General features: G+C 39.1%; 1 protein-coding gene across 1 annotated transcript in view; it reads left to right on the forward strand.

Moving 5' to 3' along the window:
* The first annotated feature begins 1614 nt into the window (after positions 1–1614).
* The window catches only part of KIF11 (kinesin family member 11), a 45859-nt gene continuing 27172 nt past the window's right edge, over positions 1615–20301 (forward strand). The window contains exons 1-10 of the mRNA XM_040485867.1: positions 1615–1956; positions 8524–8656; positions 8899–8996; positions 9092–9170; positions 11473–11658; positions 11774–11898; positions 14600–14690; positions 15882–16124; positions 17997–18092; positions 19692–19780. Of these exons, the coding sequence (XP_040341801.1) occupies positions 1880–1956; positions 8524–8656; positions 8899–8996; positions 9092–9170; positions 11473–11658; positions 11774–11898; positions 14600–14690; positions 15882–16124; positions 17997–18092; positions 19692–19780 (1217 nt within the window). The 5' untranslated portion in view covers positions 1615–1879. The remainder of the gene's footprint in view (positions 1957–8523; positions 8657–8898; positions 8997–9091; positions 9171–11472; positions 11659–11773; positions 11899–14599; positions 14691–15881; positions 16125–17996; positions 18093–19691; positions 19781–20301) is intronic.

Consider the following 20301-nt stretch of genomic DNA (forward strand, 5'->3'; position numbering starts at 1 on the left):
TCACCTTTATGCATAGCTCAGCATCTCAAAATGGACCTGCTGAAAACGAACTCGTTATCCTCCTTAAAGCCACCCTAATCTTTCTCAATCTGGACCCATGGCACTAACCAGACCTTGAATCCCTCAAAATCCTACTTAAAAAATATAAATATATATATATAATATATATACATATAAATATTTTTTTTTTTTGAGAGAGAGACAGCATGCAATGGGGGGTGGGGGGGTGGTCAGAGAGAGACAGAGGGAGAGATAGAATCCCAAGCAGGCTCTGCAGTGTCAGCGCAAAACCCCACGCGGGGCTTGATCTCACCAACTCCCTCAGAAGTAGGGAGACGTGTCAAAGGGCAGTGGTTCAGATTAGAGATAAAAGAGACTTGGCCTGGAGTGGTGGCGGAGGTGATAAAACTAACAGAAGTCCACTGGACAAGGTAGAATATGAAGGAATCAAAGATCTGGTTAGTGCCATGGGTCCAGATGAGAAAGATTAGGGTGGCTTTAAGGAGGATAACGAGTTCTGTTTTCAGCAGTCCATTTTGAGATGCTGAGCTATGCATAAAGGTGACCAGAGATCCGAGCTGTATATACAATTGTCTCCTTGGGGGAATGCAGGAGGTTAATAAGTGGAGGAACACAAAGGCGCCTGAGAGTTTTCCATCTGGCCCTTACTTAAAAAGCTAAAACGATACCCAGTTTCCTGTGGGCTAAGTGTGGCCCACAAGCGCAGCTCCTTAAGCCGACTATAGCACAGGCCCACGACAGTTTTTCCCGGGCCTGGATGCCACACCTGAAGCGGTCGAGTCTCCTCAAGCACCGCAAGGACGCTTGTAGGACGCCTACCGAAAGTCACAGGTTACCGATCGGGGGCGGGGCCCAGCGAGCGCGGCCTGCTGGGATTTGTAGGCTGACCGCGGCGGGCGCCTCCTTGAGCCGCTAGCGGACTGCGGCACCACGTAGAGGGAAACGCGCCCTGAGCCTGCGTCAGTCCTTCCGGAAGGGTTGTCTGAAAGGGCGAGTACCGTACTGCCTTTTGCTTGGAATCACTTAACAATGACATTTCTCATCAGTTAAAGGATACACTCAGAGTTCTGAAAATGACACTTAACGCCCTTTTCATCGCCATTTGGTTACCCATGTAGCCTTATTTCTTAACACTAATTAGCTACTCTAGACGCTGCCTCCGAGAAAAGGGCTCGCATTTGACCTCTGCCCTGTGCTTCCACAGCACTGTCTTACCATCCGCTAATAATAATTATAATCGTGGCCAGCTTTCCTGATACTACATGTTCTAGTCTAAGGGATTTGCCCGTCCTAGTTCATTAATTCTCACACTACCTTCTAAGGTGGTCGCTATTGCTTCCATGAAGATTTGGAAATCTTGGTTTATAGAGACGTTATGTAACTTGGGCAAGGTCGCGTTGAAGGGTCACACTGTTTACTCGAGTGTCTCTCCCTCTGGACCACGAGTTCCAGAAGGGCGCGGACAGACCAGCTTTTTACTTTCCCGCGGGCCACGCCCCAAGGGCGGGGCTCTGGTGACGACTCCCCGTCCCATGGTGCCTTGCGCGCCCGCGCTGCTATTGGTTCGGCGTCTCGGCTCCTTTTTCAAATTGAGGCGCCGAGTCGTTGCCTGGTTTCCTAGGCTTCGGGCGGAGACGACATCACTGTTTCCGAGGCTCCCGCTAGTGCTAGTGCGGGACAGACGCCTCGGCGAGTCAGAGCTCCTGGTGGAGAGCGGGGACGCCGAGTTACTTGCGTGGGTTCCTCGGGCCACGCCAGTACCCGGCAGGGGAGGTGGGCATCTGGCCCGCAGGACTCTCCCGCGCCCCCACGGCGCTCCAGTACGCGACCAGGTCTTGACTTTCCCGCGGTGATCGTCATGGCGTCCCAGCCGAATTCCTCCGCGAAGAAGAAAGAGGAAAAGGGGAAGAACATCCAGGTGGTGGTGAGATGCAGGTAGGGCGAACCCGGCAGGATTCGGAGTGCCGGGCTTTGCTGCTGGGCTCCCTTCTGTGCTGTCCCGAGAGTGGAATTTTGATTGTATTTTCTGGGCGGTGCAGACCTGCCTGTCTCATAGTTCCTCTAAATGCTGTTCCATAAAATGACACCAGATTGCTGTGAGGAGTAAATTAGTGTCTGTTTCAGAAGAAAGGATATTCGTATTGGAGGTTATAGTTTGATTTGCAATTCAGGAGAATTTGATCGCCGTTCTTCATGGAAAAGTATGTTGTTTTTAAAAAACTAATGACAGCAGAGATTTAGGTGTCACTTTTATATTCCACTTCTTGTAGTTTGTCAGTTTGGAAATAAGACTGTATACCTACTTTGCAGATGGTCCTGATGTTGAGATTACCGGCCTCTCCATCATCTCTCAAAACATAACCGATCACTTGTTCTCTTTATTTTTGATGCGATATTGTCTTCATCCCTACTAAATAAGGAAACACCACTGTATTTAAAATTTAAAGGTTGTTATAGAGTGAGTTTCTGTTTTTAAAAGGAGACAGCTTAAGCCAGTATAGCTTTCTGATTGTACTGCAGCTTGGTCTTCCCTAAACCAAAGAAGACAGTTTTTTCAGGGTGAGCGGGTGGAGGTGTTCAACTCTCCCCAGATTGATTTCCAAATAACTTCCCAATTTTGAAATTAGCCAGTAGAGAGAGAACATGCTTGTTATATAAACTGTTGCTTAGAGATTGATTTATTCAGCTTTTTAGAAGCCGTCCACAGTTTACTGTTGTATGTGTGTGTTTTGTGTGTCTGTTTTTGTTGCTGTTTTTAAAATTCTACCGTCAGCAACTTTTCTGTAAATCCAAAAGTATTCTAAATCTTTTTTTTAAGGTGATTTTCTAAATGTATGCAACAAACTTTCTTAAGTTATTGCCTTCTCAGCTTTGGTGACTTGAATTGTAGAAGTCAACCGTAATAGCTGGCTTTCTAAACTAGGTGTCAGAGAGGAAATTCGGTGGTAACCTTAAGTCCGGCCAATTACCAGCTGTACTTGAGAGCTTCTCTTAATAGTTACTTGTTTTGAAGATTTGAAAAAAAAAATTAACAGCCCATTATAGAAACGCAAGTTTTTAGATTATGTTGATCGTTTATTAAGGCCCGACAGTAATGCTTTCTCTGCGTGGCTTTATTTTCTTTAATTTTCTTTTTTATTGTTAGTTACAAAATATGTCAGACCTATAAAAGTTATGGAGAATAAAGTAACAAACATCTGTGTATCCATCACCCATATTAGAAACAGACCAATCATTACAGTTTGAGCCCCATTGTTTCCCTTTCCAGCCCCCTTCCTCAGTCCCAAGAATTAAACATTATTTATTATCCCCATTCATTTCAAGTCTTACCAAAAAGAGGTTTCTTTTACTTTGTCACTAATGAAAAGTGCTTTCGTTGTGACTATTTACAATAATTTTTGTATGAGGATGTTTTTCTTTTCATGCTTTCTTTTTCAAATATCTTTCCTAGTGCAGATATGTCCTTAAGCTTTAGTAAACAATTTACGAGGCCCTTGTCGTTGTTAAACCTTTTCTGTAAAGGGCTCAGATAGTGAATATTTTAGGCTTTGCAAACCACATGTAGTCTCTGGTCACATATTCTTCCCTGATTTTTTGTTTTGTTTTGTTTTTCAGTTTTACATTTTTAATTGGCACAGTTTATTGTAACCTAAGAGGTCAGCGAGATTTCAAGAGGTGGCTTATTACTTTATTACAATGAATATAACCTTTTATGATCTTTACTTGCTTTTTAAAAAATTTTTAATGTTTATTTTTGAGAGAGGGCTCACACGTGCATGTGCTCTTGTGTAAGGGGGGAGGGGTAGAGAGAGGGGACAGAGGATCCCAAGCAGGCTCTGTGCTGACAGCAGAGAGCCCAATGTGGGGGCTTGAACTAACCTGAGCCAAACGAATTCAGACACTTAAGCCACTGAGCCACCCAGGCTCCCCAGTGATGTTCTTTACTTGTATTATAACTTCAGGAAGAAAATTTTTTAGTCTACCTATACACAGCTCAAGAGAAAGCTATAATTTCTGGAGTTGAGGAACTGATGGTTCATATATAGAGAAATTTTAATAAGGAAATAGGCTTTGATATATGTATACACAAAGACACACAACACACATGCAAAACATTCTTTCCCCTTGTATAACTGTACAGGTTAGCATAAATTCTATTAAGAACATAATAGAGGGGCCCCGGGTGGCTCAATCAGTTAAGCGTCTGACTCGATTTTGGCTGAGGTCATGATCTCACAGTCATGGGATTGAGCCTCCAAGGTGGGCTCTGCACTGACAGCGAGGAGCCTGCTTGGCATCCTCTCTCTCCCCATCTCTCTCTGCCTCTCCCCCGGCTCACACTCTCGTCTCTCTCAAAATAAATTTAAAAAAAAAAAAAAAAAAGGACTGTCATATAAAGGTTTTACGGTTTAAGTCAGTCTTGCATTTTAATCTAGACAAGTGCTTTAGTAATTTAGATCTGAACCCATATGAATCATTCATATATATAAAAGTATATAAATATGTTTTTTTTTAAAGTTTATTTATCTTGAGAGAGAGCGAGCGAGAGCATGCACAAGCAGGGGAGGGGCAGAGAGAGAGGGAGAAAGAGAGAATCCCAAGCAGGCTCCACCCTATCAGTGTGGAGCCCAACATGGGACTCATCCCACAAACCGTGAGATCATGACCTAAGTCAAAATCAAAAGTCACATACTCAACCAACTGAGCCACCCAGGTGCCCCCCACCTCTACATTTTTAAAATAACATCTATCCACCAAGCTCTACCTCAGGGACTTTGCAATTTCACTCTGCCTAGAAAGCTTTCCCATCAAAATAGCTGTAAGACTCCCTCACTTTCTAGATTCTGCTTAAGTATCATTAAATATCAGAGAAGCCTTCCCTGACCATCCGAAAATAGTAATAGCAACTGCCTATTTCCCCCCATCATCACTTCCAATCCCATTTAGTCTGGTTTATTTATTTTTCATTTCTAATTTATCAGTATCTAAATTATCTATGTATAACACTAAGATAAAAGCTCCCTGAGAATAAGAACTTGAGTGTTTTGGGCTTTTTTGAAACTTGGTTTTGTTCACTTCTCTATCCTCAGTTTTATCATATAGTAAGTAGTTGATAAATATTTATGGAATGAACGAATAAATGTAATATAACTGTAGTGAGGCCAAGAAATCAGTGGGTTTGTTAGCATCACCAGCAGGAACCTAGCAATTTCTAGTTAGAGAGGTTTGGTTAGGAATATGGTGGCTTGGCAGTACTATTTATCATAGTACAAATAGTCCCTAAAGCTGCTCGGAGTTTTGATAACTTTTAGGAATGTGTGATATGTGTGAATATCTACTGCTCAGTTGTGACATCTCAATGGTATTCATTTGGTTAACTTAATTACACATCCAGGCAAAGAAATTAGTTGAGAGATGCTAGGAATGGTAGACATTGAAAGAACTTTAACCACATGAGAGCAATTCATTCTAGTTGATACTCTTGGCCTACCAGAAAGTTGGTTTTGACCAAGTTTTGTTGAACTGTTAATAATCCTGCATGCCATGGGTTATGTGCATTGTGTAGGTTTCACTACATTTGACAGTTGATAGCATCACTATATATTATCTGGGAGTTGCTGAGTTAAATTTCCCAGGATCACAAATTTGATCTTATGACCATCAAAAAATGCTAGGGATGGGGCATGCCAAAGGGTGTTGAGATACCCTTTTTAAAATAAATAGCAACATAGTTTGTCTAGTGATGAAGGGAAAGATAATTTCCTATTTGGCATTTCCTTTCATAATATGTGATACTGAATGGGAAAAATGAACTCAGGTTAAGAGTACATCTCTTTGGTCCAGATGTGTGTTAAGTATATAAATATCTGATGGATGCCTCTGTATGTATTATGGTTCTTTTCAGCTATTCCATTATTCCCCTTAGGGTGACATTTATTAAGCTGTGTAGTTTAACAGATATTAGAATGCCGGCTATGTACCAAGCATTGTGGTAGCCACTGGGAAATGGTAAACTAAACAGGATTTATTTTCCTGTGCAGTGAGTTTGGTACTATTACTCAGCCCCATTTTTCAAATGGGAAATTTGTATACACTGTATACAAATCAAGATCAAGAATCCTTACTCTAAATGAATAAAGAAGATGTGGTATATATATATATATATATATATATATATATATATATACACACACACACACATACATACATACGTACATACATACATACATACATACAGTGGAGTATTACTCAGCAATCAAAAAGAATGAAATCTTGCCATTTGCAAGTACGTGGATGGAACTAGAGGGTATTATACTAAGTGAAATTAGTCAGAGAAAGGCAAATATATGACGTCACTCATATGAGGACTTTAAGACACAGAACAGGTGACCATAAGGGAAGGGAAGCAAAAATAATATAAAAAGAGGGAGGGGGACAGGGGCACCTGGGTAGCTCCGTCGGTTGAGCATCCCACTTTGGCTCAGGTCATGATCTTGCGGTCCGTGAGTTCGAGCCCAACATCGGGCTCTGTGCTGACAACTCAAAGCCTGGAGCCTGCTTCAGATTCTGTCTCCCTCTCTCTGCCCCTCCCCCACTCATGCGCGCGTGTGCGCGCGCTCTTTCTCTCTCTCTCTGTCAAAATAAATAAGCTTTAAAAAAAAAAAATAAATAAATAAGCTTTAGGGGCGCCTGGGTGGCTCAGTCGGTTGGGCGGCCGACTTCGTTCAGGTCACGATCTCACACTCCGTGGGTTCGAGCCCCGCGTCGGGCTCTGTGCTGACCGCTCGGAGCCTGGAGCCTGTTTCGGATTCCATGTCTCCCTCTCTCTCTGACCCTCCCCCGTTCATGCTCTGTCTCTCTCTGTCTCAAAAATAAATAAACGTTAAAAAAATTAAAAAAAAAATAAGCTTTAAAAAAAAAACGGGACAAAACATAAGAGACTCTTAAATATGGAGAACAAACAGAGGGTTACTGGAGGGGTTGTGGGACGGGGGATGGGCTCAATGGGTAAAGGGCATTAAGGAATCTACACCTGAAATCATTGTTGCGCTACATGCTAACTAATTTGGATTTAAATTAAAAAAAAAATAATAATAATGTAAAAAAAAAAAAAAAAAGAATCCTTACTCTATTGAAAGCCCAAGGAGGAATTTCACTTACGTTTCTTCCTCTGGGCGTCTTTCCTATCACTTATGTATGATTCCCCTACCCCTCCCTGTCCCAATCAAGACACTAAATTTTTGCTTTGTGTTCCGACAGCACCCTTTACATATTCTTTCTAAACATTACCTCTTTATAACCATTTGTTTTGTTACTATTCCCCCCTTGACCTCACAGTGTTGTGAGGACAAACTGAGTTAACACATGTGAAGCATTTAGAATAGTGAGTACCAAGGCAACTGGGTGGCTCTGTTGGTTAAGCTTCTGACTTAAGCATCTCTGCCCCTCCCCTGCTCATGCTCTCTCTCTCTCTCTCTCTCTCTCTCTCTCTCTCTCTCAAAAATAAACATTAAAAAAAGACAGAATAGTGAGTACCTGGCACATAGTAACTACTCAATGTATTAGTCATTATTATATTTTTTAAAATTTTTAATGTTTTTTATCATTGAGAGACAGAGAGAGACAGATCGTGAGCAGGGGAGGGGCAGAGAGAGAGGGAGGCACAGAATCTGAAGCAGGCTCCAGGCTTTGAGCTGTCAACACAGAGCCCAACGTGGGGTTCAAACTTATATACCCCGAGATCATGACCTGAGCCGAAGTCGGATGCTTAACTGACTGAGCCACCCAGGCGCCCCAGTCATTATTTTTATCTACTTTTTATCTTATGCCAGTTGTTCACTCTCAGGTTAGTATTTCAAACACAAATGTGGTTAGTAATTTAAACACAGATCTCTCTACTACATTATAACCTAACTTTCTCAGATTCTAAGAATAGTAGAAATACAATTCTAAAAAATAAGTTTGGCATTTTTTACAAGTTAATTCTGTTAGCATCTACTCCAAAAACTGTCAGGATTATAGTGTTTTACATAACTTTGAAAATTAAAAAAAACGATTTTTTATTTATGGGGGTTAAGACTTAAAATTCTGCCGTCTGCTTTAGCAGTATCATTCAGTAGTATCCCATGTAATCCCTGTTACCAACAGTGTAGTCAGAAAACTTCAATTTGGGGGCACCTGGGTGGCTCAGTCAGTTAGGCGGCCGACTTCAGCTCAGGTCATGATCTCGCGGTCCGTGAGTTCAAGCCCCGCGTCGGGCTCTGTGCTGACAGCTCAGAGCCTGGAGCCTGTTTCAGATTCTGTGTCTCCCTCTCTCTGACCCTCCCCTGTTCATGCTCTGTCTCTCCCTGTCTCAAAAATAAATAAAACGTTAAAAAAAAAAATAAAACAAAAAACAAAAAAAAACTTCACTTTGTTGTTGTCTAAGGTATTAATGACAATGTCATTTGTAACCTGAAAACTAAGAGTTTTTTCAGTAACTTTGTATATTTCTTTTTATAGACCATTTAATTTGGCAGAGCGGAAAGCTAGCGCCCATTCTGTAGTGGAATGTGATCACGTACGAAAAGAAGTTAGTGTACGAACTGGAGGATTGGCCGACAAGAGCTCAAGGAAAACATATACTTTTGATATGGTACCTACTTCTTTAAATGCTGTAACTCCTGTATTTACAATGTAAAATTATCTTCGTATACTATTTCCTCTAGGTTCTAGTGTCAATTCCAAGTTTCAGTTACTCTTTGAGCTGTCAAATGGTTTCTAGTGGGCTGAATGAGTTAATCTATTAAAAACAAAATTCTTAAAGTGAGTAATTTTGACATATTTTTTTCCCTGAAGATTGCTCTGATTTTTTTTTTTTTTTTTTTTGGGGGATAGGTTTTTGGAGCGTCTACTAAACAAATTGATGTTTACCGAAGTGTTGTTTGTCCAATTCTGGATGAAGTTATTATGGGTTACAATTGCACTATTTTTGCGTGAGTGAAACACTATTTTTCAAATTGATGAAAAAGTTTAGATGCATGTATTTGTTTTTTGTGTTTTTTTTTAACACTTTTAAAAATTTTGACAGATACGGCCAAACTGGCACTGGAAAAACCTTTACAATGGAAGGTGAGAGGTCACCTAATGAAGAGTACACTTGGGAGGAGGTATTTACTGTTTATACCAGGTTTCTATCTCTAAAATGGCTGAAATATAACTTAATATAACATGAGTGAAGACCTCTTTCTTGAAATAGAGAAGATCAGCGTACCATGTCAAACATGAATGTAGGATAAACTATATGGTATGGTTCTTGTTTAAGAAACATAGTCTCGGGGCGCCTGGGTGGCGCAGTCAGTTAAGCGTCCGACTTCAGCCAGGTCACGATCTCACGGTCCGGGAGTTCGAGCCCCGCGTCAGGCCCTGGGCTGATGGCTCAGAGCCTGGAGCCTGTTTCCGATTCTGTGTCTCCCTCTCTCTCTGACCCTCCCCCGTTCATGCTCTGTCTCTCTCTGTCCTAAAAATAAATAAACGTTGGGAAAAAAAAAAAAAAAAAGAAACATAGTCTCATTGGGAGAGAAAGAATCAATACATATGGCACAGTTAAGTGACAAGACAGAATAGTTGGAGCAGAATATTGTGGAGGGGCGCCTGGGTGGCTCAGTTGGTTGAGCATCCAACTTCAGCTTAGGTCATCATCTCACAGCTTGTGAGTTCAAGCCCTGCATCAGGCTCTGTGCTGACAGCTCAAAGCCTGGATCCTGCTTTGGATTCTGTGACTCCCTCTCTCTCTGCCCTTCCCCTGCTCGTGTTGTGTCTCTCTCTCAAAACTAAATAAACATTAAAGAAAAATTTTTTTTAAATAAAAAAAGAATATTGTGGAAAAGCGGCATGTGAGTAGGGCTTGCAAGGGAAGACTTTGCAGTGTGGGAATGAGTCTCATCAAGATAGCATAGTAGGGGCGCCTGGGTGGCTCAGTCGGTTAAGCGTCCGACTTAGCTCAGGTCACGATCTCGCGGTCCAGGAGTTCGAGCCCCGCGTCGGGCTCTGTGCTGACTGCTCAGAGCCTGGAGCCTGTTTCAGATTCTGTGTCTCCCTCTCTCTCTGACCCTCCCCCGTTCATGCTCTGTCTCTCCCTATCTCAAAAATAAATAAACGTTAAAAAAAATTAAAAAAAAAAAAAAAGATAGCATAGCAAGGGGCAGCATGGTACTTTAACAATGATGACCTTGAGTGTTCAAGAAATTAAGATCACTGTATTCTTGGATACTGTAAAAAGCACATAGTACATTTCACAAAGATATCCATCAAGTGTGTTTAAGTGAGGTTTTTTTTAATGTTTACTTATTTTTGAGAGAGAGCGAGAGAGCAGGGGAGGGGCAGAGGGAGAGAGGGACAGAGGATCCAAAGCAGGCTCCATGCTGACAGCAGAGGACCCAACATGGGCCTTGAACTCACAAACCGTGAGATCATGACCTAAGCTGAAGTTGGACGCTTAACCGACTAAACCACCCAGGCGCCCTTGTTTAAGTGCATTTAATGACTAAGTTAAGTTTCCAAATTATTAACATTTAAGTTGATCCTTTTTTCTAGTGGTTACACTGTTGAGGCATTAACTTGGAGCGTGGATAATGAAGTTATGGAATTGTAACCATAGGAAATAAGGAATAGGCTTAAAGTACAGTTTCAAAATTTAGAGATTCATAACAGTTTTATAAAAGATGCTTAAATATTTTAAAAACGTGTTTATGTTAGAGTTAGGGAATACACTGTTACACGGGCCACTTTTCTGTTAAGATGGTAGTATTATGTTCTCATGAGAAAAGTTAGAATTACTAAACTTGGTTTTATAAGTAGCTTAGTTTGGTTGGTTTCTATGGCATGAACTGGCTGATAGGTAGGACAGATTTGTGGAAGGTATGAAGAAGAATAGTTACTGTTGGGGCGCCTGGGTGGCGCAGTTGGTTGAGCGTCCGACTTCAGCCAGGTCACGATCTCGCGGTCTGTGAGTTCAAGCCCCGCGTCAGGCTCTGGGCTGATGGCTCAGAGCCTGGAGCCTGTTTCCGATTCTGTGTCTCCCTCTCTCTCTGCCCCTCCCCCGTTCATGCTCTGTCTCTCTCTGTCCCAAAAATAAATAAATAAAAAACGTTGGAAAAAAAAATTAAAAAAAAAAAAAAAGAATAGTTACTATTGAATAAATTCTTATAAATGACTTTGTTTCTCTAATACTCAGTTCGTTTCTTTTTTAAAATTGTTTTAGTGGAATTTAGATTATACAACTAATGAACAATTTATAATAAAATTTGATGAAAGGGATTGACATAAAAAATATAAATAAATAAACTGGTTTTAGCATATTTGTGTTTAAATATATCATGAAGGAGGCCCTTACCATATGTGTTTTAACCGCCATAGTAAATGGATGGCATTCTTCCCTTATTTTAATCCTTATTAATATTATGGTTTCAGGATCCCTTGGCTGGTATAATTCCACGTACTCTGCATCAAATTTTTGAGAAACTTACTGATAATGGTACTGAATTTTCAGTCAAAGTGTCTCTGTTGGAAATCTATAATGAAGAACTTTTTGATCTCCTTAATCCATCTTCTGATGTTTCTGAGAGACTACAGATGTTTGATGATCCCCGTAACAAGGTAACGCAGTCTTTGAGAATGGAATGTATCCAGATTTTAATGTGTGATGCTTTGAGAAGCCAGAATATATATATATTTTACCAATCTGATGGATGCTCTTTTCATTTTTGGTCAGAGGGGGGTGATAATCAAAGGTTTAGAAGAAATTACAGTGCACAACAAGGATGAAGTCTATCAAATTTTGGAGAAGGGGGCAGCAAAAAGGACAACTGCAGCAACTTTGATGAATGCATACTCTAGGTAAGAAAACCATTGTCTTCCCCCCAGTGCTCCGTTTTCTTTTTCATGGGGGAAGTCAAATTGGGGTCAGTCATGGTATGTGAGTCACACAGCTAGATTATATGCTAGATTTCATGCTTTAGTAATTGACTTGAGATTTATAGGGGAACACCAATATTGGAAGAATGTTGAAAGGAGAACAAAGAGAAGTTGATATTAGAGCAGAAGTTTTAAACTTTTTAGATTATTTTTTCTCGAATGAAATCATACATGGGAGCCTTGATTAACTGCTGATAATATGGCTCCTGTAGTTGATGTGGGGGTGGGATGCTTAGAGGCTTACCTCCTTAGCCTCATGAAGGTTTTCCCTGAGCACTTTTCTGGGGTCCCAATGGATACCTAGAACAAAGTTTGAAAGCACCTGCTTTTTTTGTTTGTTTGTTTGTGATTTTTAAATGTTTCTTTATTCTTGAGAGAGAGAGAAAGAGCATGAGCCAGGGGAGGGGCAGAGAGAGAGGGAGACACAGAGTCTGAAGCAGGCTCCAGGCTCTGAGCTGTCAGAACAGAGCCTGACGTGGGGCTTGAACTCACAAACCATGAGCTCATGACCTGAGTTGAAGTTGGATGCTTACCTGGCTGAGCCACCCAAGTGCCCCATGAAAGCACTTGGTTTAAATAAGGATTAGAAGAAAGATAATTTCATTTAATTTCCCCCCAGCTTTATTGCAGTATAATTGATAAAAATTATATATATTTAGATTGTGCAACATGATTTAAACTTTTTTCAGATGACTTCATTTTAATGTAGGAACATATGGTCACTAACGCTGGCTTTCTGGGGGTACAAAGGGGCATATTGATAGCACCCCTTATAGGATAAATCCCAAATTCTAGAAAAGCAGTTTACTGAGTCAGGTGATTTCTTTTTCTGCTGGTCTTTGAAGGAAGCATCAGAGTGTAATTACAGGAGCTATGGATTGGGAGTTAGATATTTGTGTTTAGGTCTAGTTCTGCAGTTAACCAAACATGTGACTTCAGGTAAATAAGTGAACTTATCTGACTATCACTTTCCCTGACCTACAAAATGATTATTAGAACTAGATCTCAGGGCACTTGGCTGGCTTAGTCAGGAGAATGTGCTGTGCTTGATCTTAGAGTCATGAGTTCGAGCCCCACATTGGGTATAAAGATTACTTAAATAAATAAAACTTAAAAAAGAAAAAAAAAACTAGATCTCTTATTTCTTTGCTCCCCTTGTAATTAGAAATTTCTACAACTCTTACAAAAATGTATGTATTAGGGGTGCCTGGGTGGAGCAGTTGGTTGAGTTTTTGTCTTTGGCTCAGGTTCGAAACTTTGGCTCATGGTTCGAGTTTCAGCCCTCCTCGCACATGCACTGTCTCTCAAGAAAAAAAGAAAAAAAAATGTTTAAGTAATCTCTATACCACACATGGGGCTCGAACTTATAGGCCCAAGATCAAGAGTCACATGCTCTACTGACTGAGCCAGCCAGGTGTCCCTGATTTTATAATTTTAATTAAGTTTTCCTATAACAACTTTCCATTTAGAAAAATTATATAGAATTTGGAGGAATGAGTTTAAGACTAGGTAATATTTCTTTTCTCTAAATACCTTTCTTTGAAATAAATTCCTATTTTTCATAAATTTGTGTAATTTAGGACTCCTTTTTATGTATGTAGACTGGAGTAAAAATCTCTTTATGAATGTATGTGGTAAAGTGAAGGAAAACAATTCAGTTTTCTAGAATCAGAGTTGACTTCTATGCTTAATTGCATCAATTCTATACTCTTGGATTAGGAATGGGTAAATAATAGTAGAAAAATGTGAAATGTATATTGTAATTCAGATCTATAGTTTGCTTATATTTTTTCTATGTCCTTCCCCTTTTCTGTAATTTTAAATAATAAAATATGATACTTAAAAATTTTCCAAGTAGCATGCAAAGTACAAATAAGAAAATTGAAAATTACCATATTCCCTACCACCCATCAGTGACATAAACAAACATAATGATGTTCACCAAGTGGCGTTGATACAAGAAGGAAAGATGTCTAGGTTGTCTATATAACTTTTGTATCCTTCAGATATAAGCTGAATGTGAGTACATAGCATAAGATAGACATTGGAACAGTTTATGGTCTACTGATGATTATCTTGTAGTGTTTTGGTAATCACTGCTATTTACCATTTCTGCTTCTCAAGAGAGGGTGTTAACTATTTCTGATGGCAGTCTCAAAGCAGAGTAATGTATTTTTACAACAGGCAAGTAATTTAAAGCAAGTAATCTATGGCTTGTGTGGTGGTGTTTGAATTTATGGTAATGACATATTTCAAGACGTTCTTATAAATAGGAAGATTAATTGCAAGCCTTTTCCTCTGACGTCCCAGGCAAATATCTCAATCCTACTCCATATCCAGCTTTTAGAGGTCTGAGGATTCTAGTTCCCGAGTCTATTAGGGTGTTTACAGGTAGTCTCTTATTGGCGTCTCCTCTGCAGACAGCAGGTACAAGAAGGCAAAAACCGAAGCATTGTTTTATCTCCCTCCCCTCCATCTTCCAAAACCTTATTAATGTCTCCTGTCTGATACTATCTTTCTCTATCTTGTGGATTTTGGTCTTTCTTTGCTGTTTTCAGTATTTTATAGAAAGCAAATAATATTTTACATTATAACGATTGGGCAACCTGATCTTGTTTTCTAGTCGTTCCCACTCAGTTTTCTCTGTTACGATACATATGAAAGAAACTACAATTGATGGAGAGGAGCTTGTTAAAATTGGAAAGTTGAACTTGGTAAGCATCTACCTTAATACCACTGCTGTTTCTTTCTTTTCTCTTTTTTCTCCAGCTTTGTTGAGGAATAATTGACAAATAAGATTATATATTTAAGTATACAATGTGATGATTTTATATATGTATGCTTTGTGAAATGATTACCATAATCAGGTTATCATATCCTTCACCTCACATACCTTTTTTTTTTTTTTTGGTGGTGAGAATGCTTAGGTCTACTCTCAGTAAATTTCAGTATAGTATTATTATTATATTTAAATTGTATTTTAATGTTTATTTATTTTTGAGAGAGAGGGAGTGCAAGTGGGGGAGGGCAGAGAGAGAGGGAGACACAGAATCCAAAGCAGGCTCCAGGCTCTGAGCTGTCTGCACAGAGCCTAATGTGGGGCTCGAACTCAAGAACTGGGAGATCATGACGTTAGCCAAAGTCGGATGCCTAACTGACTGAGCCACCCAGGTGCCCCAGTATAGTGTTATTAACTGTAGTCATCGTAGTGTACATCATATCCCCAGAACTTGAATTCATCTTATGACTTAAGGCTTGTACCCTTTGACCAGCATCTCCTTCTCCCCCACTTTCTTGCTCTGGTAACCATCATTCTACTCTCTGTTTCAGTGAACTTTCTTTTTTTTCTCCCGGATTCTACATATAAATACGATCATGCAGTCTTTGTCCTTCCCTGGCTTATTTCACTTTGTATTATGTTCTCTAGGTTAATCCATGTTGTTGCACATGTTGCACATGTTGTTGCACAGTCTTTCTCATGACTGAATAATATATTCCATTGTGTGTGTGTATATATATATGTACACCATATCTTCTCTATTCATTCATCAATGGACGCTGATTATTTTCATATCTTGACTATTGTGAATAATGCATTGAACATGGGAGTGCAGATATCTCTTTGAGATACTGATTTCATTTCCTTTGGATAATATACATAGTAATGGCATTGCTGGATCATATGGTAGTTTTTTTCAACTGTTTCATTTTTGACTACCTCATAGAGCAGCTTGAAATTTTATATTTCTAGACAATATATTTGTAGTCACTAGGTTATTAGTTTTGTAGTGGGTTGTTAATTATAGAAAAAATATTTTGTTGGCTATTTAATATATATAAGAATGAAAGTCTTTGTGTCCAAATCCAGTGGAACTGACAACTTACTTTTATTTTTGAAATTCAAGGTTGATCTTGCGGGAAGTGAGAACATTGGCCGTTCTGGAGCAGTTGACAAGAGAGCTCGGGAAGCTGGAAATATCAATCAGTCCCTGTTGACTTTGGGAAGGGTTATTACTGCTCTCGTAGAAAGAACACCTCATGTTCCTTATCGAGAATCTAAATTAACTAGAATCCTCCAGGATTCCCTTGGGGGGCGTACAAGAACGTCTATAATTGCAACGATTTCTCCTGCATCCCTCAATCTTGAGGTAAGCCCTTTGAAAGGTATCTGTAAGTGTAGTAAGTGTAATTCTTATTTAGCTATCACATAGTTTAAAAGTTCATTAATTGGCTTCATTCATTCTATGCGAAAGTAAAAAGAATCTGGGTATCACACACGTGCACATAGAGGAGGATGCCACTGAAAAAACTGTCTTCCTCTTTTCTGGCATAGTTTCTTTTTTTTTAAATTTTTTTTTTTATGTTTATTTATTTTTGAGAGATAGAGAGACAGATCACGTGGAGGGAAGGGGCAGAGAGAAAGGGAGACACACAATCTGAAGCAGGCTCTAGGCTCTGAACTGTCAGCACAGAGCCCAACACAGGGCTCAAACTCACGAACTGCGAGATCATGACCTAAGCCAAAGTCGGACACTTAACTGACTCAGCCACCCAGGTACCCCTCCTGACAGAGTTTTTAATCTTAAAAAAGAAAACAATTGCTTAATGGCTTTTCTCACACAGTCTTCAAAGAAATTGCTATGGTCATTAGCAGTAGATGGGTTACATGGGATATGGAGATTGAATTGAGGACTTAAAAGTGGGTTAAGTGAATGCTAGTGTTGTAGAAGCTACTTAAGAGGGCAGTAAAGATGGGGTTGGATGTCTGGGAATAGGTGGTAAAACCAAGAGAAGCAACAAAGATGGTGAAATCTCTTATTTTATATTGTGGCCACTTCCTTTGAATGGAGTTAGAAAAGCTTATAGAGGTCTCTAACTCCCCTTTCATTTTATTTATTTTTTATTTATTTATCTTAATATTGATTTACTTTTGAGAAAGAGGGCACAGAGAGAGGAGACAGAGGATCTGAAGCAGGCTCTGCGATGATGGCAGAGAGCCCGATGCAGTGCTTGAACCCACAAACTGTGAGATCATGACCTGAGCGGAAGTCAGACACTCAGCTGACTGAGCCACCCAGGTGCCCCTCCCTTTTCATTTAAAAATAAACCTCTTTACTGAGATAAAATTCACATACCATACAATTCACTCATTAAAAGTATATAGTTCAGTGACTTTAATATGTTTGCGGAACCCTGCAGTCATCACCACATTCCAATTTTAGAACATTTTTATTACCCCAGAAAGAATCTTTGTAATCCATTAGTAATCACTTCCCATTTGCTCTCACTCCCAGCCCTACCTCAGTACTAACCTACTTTTTTAATCTATAGATTTGCCTAGTCTGGACATTTCATTCCATTTAGGAATCATGCAATAAGTTTTCTTTTGTGACTGGCTTCTTATACTTAGCATAATGTTTTCAGTGTTCATCCATGTGGGTAGCATGTATCAATGCTTCATTCCTTTTTGTAGATGAGTAATATTCCATTGTATGGATGTAGGACATTTTGTTTATTCATCAGATGATGGAATTCATTGAGTGTGAAAACTAACATAAAAAATGAATAGGTCAGGGGTGCCTGGGTGGCTCTGTCAATTAAGCATCCAACTTCAGCTCAGGTCATGATCTCACAGTTTGTGAGTTCAAGCCCCGCATTGGGTTCTGTGCTGACAGCTCAAAGCCTGGGACCTGCTTCAGATTCTGTGTCTCCTTCTCTCTCTGTCCCTCTCCTGCTCACACTCTGTCTCTCTCAAAAATAAATAAACATTAGAAAAAAATTAAAAAAAATTATTAGGTCAAATTATTTTAAAGTTGAAGACCCTGAAAATTGGAAAAAAGGGGAAAAAAGATGTTTTGAACAACTTCTTTGTAAAGATTGGGTATAGTGGTTCTAGTGGATAGATGTTTAGATTAGATATACCCATAAATTATTTCTTGTAAGTTATAGTACATTTTAGATAACAGAACTACATTATTCTCATAATATCTTTAGTAGTTGGTACTTTCTTTTCTTCACAGGAAACTCTGAGTACATTGGAATATGCTCATAGAGCAAAGAACATACTAAATAAGCCTGAAGTTAACCAGAAACTCACCAAAAGAGCTCTTATTAAGGTAATTGTGATTTTTGTGGAGTAATGTAATTTATTTGGCAAATGTGAAAATAAGGACTTGAAATAGATGATTGTTAAAAGATTTATTAAATTGCCTATGGTAAGGCTTTTCATCTAATGATTTTAATGAACTACCTAATATGTTTTTTCTAATGCTAATATATTGACTTTTCCACCTCTATCAAGTCAGCAAAATTTGCAATTATGTACATTTATGAAATTTATTTATTTATAGCTTTAGGGTATAATCACCATACATTAATGTGATATAATTACCAGATATTGGGGTATAATTTTCCATAGTACTCCTCCATTGTAAGCCTACAATTCAGTGATTTTTAGTACACTTATAGAGTTGTGCAACATCACTACAATCTAGTTTTAGGAAATTTCTATCACTATAAAGTTCCCCTTTGCCCCTTTGCAAACAGTCAACCACTGATCTACTTTTTGTCTATAGATTTGCTCTTTCCAGACATTTTTCTAAATGGAATCATACAATATTTGGTCTTTTGTATCTGGCTTCTTTCACTTGCCATAACATTTGGGCTTTATCTGTGTTGTAGCGTGTGTCAATAGAGTCTTTCTACTGCTGAATAGTATTCCATTAAGTGGATAACAACACATTTTGTTTATCCATTCACCAGCCAGTGGACATTTGGATTATTTCCAGTAAAGCTGCTATGAATGTTAGTGTACAAGTCTTTGTGTTGATGTGTTTTCAGTCCTCTTAAGTAGATACCTAGCAGTTTAATTTCTGTGTTGCACAGTAAATTTATTTTTAACTCTTCCAAGAAACTGTTTTCCATAGTGGCTGTACCACTTTCAATTTCCCCAGCAGCCAATCTATGAGGGTTGCAGTTTCTCCACATCCTCTCCAACACTTTGTTATAGTCCATCTTCTTAATGTTAGCCATTCTAATAACTGTATAATTGTACCTCAGTGTGGTTTTGATTAGCATTTCCCTAATGAATAATGATAATGAGTATCTTTTCACAACTTTATTATCCATCTGTATATCTTTTTTATGAAAAGTCTATCCATATTCTTTGCCCAATTTTTAGTTGGTGTTCTTATTAAGTGGTAAAGAGAAGTTCATATCTTTTAGATACAAGCCCTTTTTGAGATGATTTTTAAATATTTCCTCCCACTTTGGCTTGTGTTCCTTTTCCTGGTAGTATGTACGTATGTATTTGTTTATTATTTTTAAGTTTACTTCTTTATTTTTGAGGGGGAAAGGGACGGAGAAAGAGAATCCCAAGCAGGCTCTGTGCTGTCACTGCAGAGCCCCACCTAGGGGCTCCAATTCCCAAATGGTGAGATCATGACCAAAATCAAGAGCTGGACACTTAATTGAGCCACCCAAGCGATCCAGTAGTGTTTTTTTTTTTTATTGAAGTTTTTATTGAGATAATTGAGAGAAATAATACAGAAAGAATAAATAATAAACATTTAAAAAGGAACATAAAAGGGCTAATTTCATGTTTTATTTGTATATATATAAATAAAACATGAAATATACATATATATATCCTCCCCAAACTGAATGAGAAAAGAGTTATATGCTAAATTGACACCTACAACATTTTTCTTGTGTAGGAATATACAGAAGAGATAGAGCGTCTGAAACGAGATCTTGCTGCAGCCCGTGAGAAAAATGGGGTATACATTTCTGAAGAAAATTTTAGGTAAGGCCTTGGCTATAGAAATTAATTTCCAAGAGTAATAATTTTCTGGTAACAATGTGTTTGAAGTAAAATTCACTTATGGGACATTAACTAAAATCTTTAAATCTAGTGCCTCCTGTAAATGCTTCTTTTTCTATTGACATTAACAAGTAGTTATCAAATAAGTTTAAACATTTTTTATATAACTTTAATTTTTATTAAACATTTTTTTTTTCAACATTTATTTATTTTTGGGACAGAGAGAGACAGAGCATGAACGGGGGAGGGGCAGAGAGAGAGGGAGACACAGAATCGGAAACAGGCTCCAGGCTCTGAGCCATCAGCCCAGAGCCTGACGCGGGGCTCGAACTCACGGACCGCGAGATCGTGACCTGGCTGAAGTCGGACGCTTAACCGACTGCGCCACCCAGGCGCCCCTATAACTTTAATTTTTAAATAATTATAGGTTCACATGAAGTGGTAAGAAAAATACAGAGAGGTCCCGTATATTTTTCACTGCGTTTCCCCCATTCAGTACCTCT

Source organism: Herpailurus yagouaroundi, unplaced genomic scaffold, assembly GCF_014898765.1.
Source record: "Herpailurus yagouaroundi ecotype Mexico unplaced genomic scaffold, PumYag 163, whole genome shotgun sequence".
NCBI lineage: Eukaryota > Metazoa > Chordata > Mammalia > Carnivora > Felidae > Herpailurus > Herpailurus yagouaroundi.